Source organism: Asparagus officinalis, chromosome 4 (genome assembly GCF_001876935.1).
Source record: "Asparagus officinalis chromosome 4, Aspof.V1, whole genome shotgun sequence".
In the NCBI taxonomy this organism is placed as follows: Eukaryota; Viridiplantae; Streptophyta; class Magnoliopsida; order Asparagales; family Asparagaceae; genus Asparagus; species Asparagus officinalis.
The window spans coordinates 24,839,545-24,844,977 of record NC_033797.1 but is presented as its reverse complement, the minus strand read 5'-3'; the positions used below and the strand labels follow the sequence as shown (position 1 = coordinate 24,844,977).

The 5,433-nt window shown below is 35.8% G+C and overlaps 1 protein-coding gene across 2 annotated transcripts; it reads right to left on the bottom strand.

Annotated features, from left to right (window-relative positions):
- On the bottom strand, positions 86-5,087 carry LOC109836987 (6-phosphogluconate dehydrogenase, decarboxylating 1). Of its 2 annotated transcripts, none has more exons than XM_020405064.1 (2): positions 4,951-5,087; positions 86-1,839 (listed from the first exon to the last, which is right to left on the bottom strand). In XM_020405064.1, exon 2 carries the CDS (start codon positions 1,830-1,832, stop codon positions 384-386), a length of 1,449 nt encoding a protein of 482 aa, XP_020260653.1. In that variant the 5' UTR covers positions 1,833-1,839; positions 4,951-5,087; the 3' UTR covers positions 86-383. The 2 variants fall into 2 exon arrangements, with proteins under 2 accessions (XP_020260653.1, XP_020260654.1); XM_020405065.1 differs by lacking the exon at positions 4,951-5,087 and adding an exon at positions 4,796-4,909.

The window sequence follows — 5,433 nt, the reverse complement described above, 5'->3', positions numbered from 1 at the left end:
TAACAACACACTCAAATAGCCTACACAAGGGAATGACAGAATGCAAGTCATAAATAAATAGTACAGGGATCAAAAACAAGCAAACTGATATTCAAGCAGGCATATTTTATTCCAAACAATGGGACTCCATACATATATTTCCGTAAACTAGACGAAGTTTTCCAACTTCCTCAATTTCAGACAATTTTGAAGTGCATAATCAATAAAATCTAAACCAAATTAAAATAAACAACATGAGTTCCAAGTACACACAGCAGAAAAGGTTTATCTGATCTCATAACCTAACCAGGGACAACATTTATTCCATCAAAGGATACCAGTACAAGCATTCCCCTATATTATGTCCCAACATGAATATAATGCACTATAAGTCACCTTAAATCTTAAGACTGCTTAGCAATCTTGAACCACTCAGTATGATATGAACCAGGCATATCAACCCTCTCATAAGTATGAGCACCAAAGTAGTCCCTCTGAGCCTGAACCAAATTCGCGGGCACTCTCTCCCTTCTGTAAGTATCAAAATAAGCCAAACTTGCAGACATCCCAGGAGTACAAATACCCGCATTAATAGCAAGACAGATAACTCTACGCCAAGCTGCTTGCCGATCCATTATTTCCTTTGCAAACTCTGGGTCCACAAGAAGATTCGGAAGCTCAGCATTCCTATCATATGCTTTCTTGATTCGATCCAAGAAAATCGCTCTTATAATGCACCCACCCTTCCATATTCTTGCGAGCTCACCTAATTTGAGATCCCATCCTTTCTCTAAGCTTTTGGCTCTAATCAAATTCATGCCTTGCGCATAGCTGCAGATTTTTGCAGCGTAAAGAGCTTGCCTTACATCATCTATCAACTTTGCCTTGTCCACTGGCTCACTACTCAAGATGTCACTGACACCACCCGATTTGAAAACATTTGCAGCTTGAACTCTTTCTTCTTTAAGCCCGCTAAGGAATCTCGAATCCAAAGATGCTGCAATTGTTGGAGCAGCAATGGACAAGTCTGCTGCTTGTTGAACAGTCCATTTGCCAGTGCCTTTCATCCCCGTCTTGTCCAGGACTTTGTCCACCAAATAACCGTCTCCCTTATCATCTTTGATCCCAAAAATGTCAGCTGTGATCTCAATCAAGAAGCTAAGGAGTTCCCCTTTATTCCACTCAGAGAAAACCTGTTGCAACTCGTCATTAGAAAGCTTTCCGACGGATTTCAGTACATCATAAGCTTCAGCAATCAGCTGCATGTCTCCATACTCAATTCCGTTATGAACCATTTTCACAAAATTGCCTGAGCCTCCTTTGCCTATATAAGTGACACAAGGACCAGAGTCCGGAACTTGAGCAGCAACTTTGAGAAGAATGTCTTCAATGTACTTGTAAGCTTCGAATGATCCCCCTGGCATCATTGAAGGTCCATGACGAGCTCCCTCCTCTCCTCCAGAGACTCCCATTCCAAGATAAAGAAGGCCAAGCTCAGCCATGGCCTTCTCTCTTCTTTCAGTGTTCTCATACCACTCATTGCCCCCATCAATTATACAGTCGCCCTTTTCCATGTAGGCTGAGAGTGTTGCGATTGTTTGGTCCACAGGTGCACCGGCTTTTACGAGCATGATGATGACACGTGGCTTTTGGATTGAGTTGACAAAAGATTCAGGATCATGGAAACCGTAGAGAGGAAGGTTCCCTTCGAGCTTGGCTCGTTCTACTGTCTCATCAACTTTTGAGGTGGTTCGGTTGTAGACAGATATGGGAAATCCTTTCTCGGCGATGTTTAGGGCGAGATTTTGGCCCATGACGGCAAGACCAGCGAGCCCGATTCTTGTTTTTGCCATGTTTCACCTGGTTTGTAAGTATTATGACATTAGCTAGTGATTATTATATCATATTGGTTGAACATTTTCTGATTATCGATTACTAAGGTTAAATAAAAGCTAACAATTGAAATACGTGAAAGAAAACAAACAAGATGTGTGAAACGAGGTAGATTTCAGCCCACAAAAAAAAGAGAAAAAGAACTATATCTAACATAAGGGACTGCAAATACATTAAGGAAACAAACCTAAATCACAAGAAGAAGGAAATACAACAAAAGAAGAGTTTAGTAGAGTTTATATCAAATGCCGTAGAGTAAAGAAAATAACGCATTTGTCCAAGAAGAGATCAAAAGGGTTTAGAGATCAAACTTCTAGGCTCGATCATGAAGGAAAAAGCTATAAGGTCTGTTGAGGTGTTTCATTTGTCTCTACTTCTACGAAGCTTGTCAAGTATACCACATTTGCTGCTCATGGAACTCTTCAATAAACTGAGGTCTATAAAATTTAACCAATAAAATATACCTTATATCACAGAAGAATGGTTAGCAAAGATTAAATAAAAATGTTGTCCATAGTATCACTACGAACGTTTTTAGATGCAAATGGTAGAAATTTGCGCGTGAGTATATCATTATGCAAATGCATGTACATAAACTCACTGTTTTTTCATGGTTATATAACAATAAACAGTCCAGAAATAAACCCAAAAAAATTGTATAGGGCTTTAGTTAAAAATAATATGATGGTTCAAGGAGGGCTTTAGTTACCTACTGCAGAATAATTAAAACTTTTGATATCATACAATAAACCAATGATAACCGTTCTACCTTAAATCATAAGAAAACTTCTTGATCTCCTAAAGTGAATTTTTTAAGGCAACCAATTATTTGACAAGCACATTAAAGCAATGCATTTAACCTGTAATATAAATTCATTTACCCTCTAATATAACTGAGTATCTCTTTGAGGTTAACATTGTATGATAATGAAAATTACTACATGCCACTAAGTTCATTCATACAGAATTTAAATGTGCACAAAAGTTTGTACTTGGCCACAGACACATTGAAAATACACTATACTTTGTTCTTGCATGAATTGCTGGAATCACAAAGGCAGGACTTTATTATTTTATTGAGCAAGCAAATTGCAACATTACTAAGTTCATAATGTCAAGATCATGTTCAAAATTAAAATCCCCCCTAAGTCAACTTCGTTTCTTTTATGAAAATGAAGAATATTTCAAAAATCTGGTCCTTTGCCGGCTAAACTACTTAAATATAAAATACGCTATCCTTTGCCGGCTAAACTCCAAACTTCTTAACAAATAAGATAAAAATAAATAAAATAGACGTGTGACTCCCAAATGGACAGTGAATAGTTTCTAGAAACAAGCACATAATCTCGCCAACCACATTAACTGTTCTACCTTAAAACATAAGAAAACTCCTAAAGTAAATTCTTGAAGATAGTCAATTCTTTCACAAATACACTAAAGCAACTAATTTATCCCATAACATTATTGAGTATCTCTAAGAGGTTAATATATTAACTTGGATGGTAATGAAGATTACTACATACCACTAAGTTCATTCATATTTCATATGAAATTTTAAATGTGCAAGCACTCTTGTAAAACTTGGCCACAGCCACATTGAATATACACTACCTAGTGTTCTTGCATGAATTGCTAGAATTACAATGATAAAGACTTTATTATGCCACAAAGCAAGCAATTTGCCAATTCATGTAGTTCAATATGTCACCATTATTTTCAAAATCAAAACCTTTATTAAGTCAACTTCATTTTTTTAACGGAGAAGGTCTACAAAATTCTGAAACTTTGCGGGCTAAACTCCAAATTCCTTTTAACAAACAAAATAGCCGTGAAGTTGATTCCCAAAACGTAGAATGGATACCTCTTAAAAACAAGCACGTAATCGCAGTTCCCGTGCTGAAACTCGATGTCAGGACAAAAATTAAATACTGTATAGAGTATAAAAAAATGTATCCCAAAAGAGTTTACAACTTCCCATGGTAATTTTTAGAAACCACTCAAAGACAGAATTTACAGGAGTAGAGAAAGAATCTAAAGTCACAGCACGCATCATATTCAGATCGGCTAAATTACCATATTGGTATTTTTTGTAGACCACTATTACCAGTTTGGTATTTATTTTTTCTAGCTCCGGCGACCGTTTTGATACTTTTTCTTAGCCAAACGTGAGTTAAACCCAAAACTGCGCCGCTGATGAAAAAAAGGTGCGAAACCTCTTTGCTCCCGCATTTTCTGGAGGTCAAACCATGCCCTACACTTTTTTGTCCAAAAATTTACTTCCTTGTAGTGGGACTAAACATTTTTGCATAAAACTTGGCATAGTTATTATCCTTATACTAATGTGCCAAATAATCTTCTGGCACTTTCCTCGTGAATCTAAAATAGCACTAATAGCATCACCTGAGGGTTTTGCAGCTTTTTTTCATCAGCAGCGAAGTTTTAGGTCTAATCACAAATTTGGCCCAAAAAAATATCAAAATGCCGCTGGAGCTAGAAAAAATTTGCAAAATGGTAGAACGAGTGTACAAAGTACCTATTATGTAAGCCGATTCAGATCTAAACAACATTAAACAAACAAGCATCAAATTTTAATACGGACTAATTGACACAATCATCAAAAAAAAACATCTAAAAATAGCTATTTGGATATTTGAAAGGAAGAGTAATACACATAGAAATATCCCCGAAAATGCAACATCACAAGTACAACTTGTTCAATGAATAAGTGAAAGCCCAAGGCAGCAACAATCTTTTCCATTCTAAATAACTCAAGATTAGAATTTTTTTAACAGCAACCCATTTTTACCGATCATACTTAATCCCTCGATTACCCACAAAAAAATTACAAAAAACAAAAAACAAAAAAAAGGAGAAACCCAGAAGCCTAAACTCATTAAAAGATCCAAAAGTTGAAACTTTTTACCAAATCCCACTGCTATAAATCGTTCTATAAGTCACAATCCATTGAAGGAACAAGGATGCAGTTACAGAAATCTCGTAAACAAGAGAAGCCAACAAGGTGAAACTAATCATTTGGACGGAAAAGAACGATGGAGAGAGGAGAGAGAAAGGCCAGACCTTGAGATTTTCCTCGCGCGGTGAAGTAAAAAGTTTTCCTTCTTTTTTTTTAAGAGGGAATTTTTAATGGCGTCCCAAGATCTCCCTCTCCTCGTAGTTTATAGTTCAATTTTGTGATTTTTTTTAGTGGGTTAGTCAAAACAGGACAGCATTTAACTTTTTTAATTTAATTAAAAATATATTTTTATTCATAAACCCAAAATCATAACTTCTTTTATTTTACAACGCAGCTTGTGTAATTCCTGGTTGATGTTTTGCTATACTTTTGTCTAATTTGCTATATTTATATTTAAGTTACTAAATTTAGTGTCATTTCTATAATTTTTTTAATAACCATGTACAAAATCGATAAATTTTAAAAATAGATTTGATAATAATTACTTAACATTCTGTAGAAACCTTAGTAATAATTTTGAAAGTGAGTCAGTTTAAATCGTGATAGACTTTGGGTTTGGAAACAAAACCCCCGGTGAACCTATCCAA

Excerpts from the sequence above, each read along its gene's own strand:
- LOC109836987 (XM_020405064.1), bottom strand. The coding sequence starts at position 1,832 with ATGGCAAAAACAAGAATCGGGCTCGCTGGTCTTGCCGTCATGGGCCAA.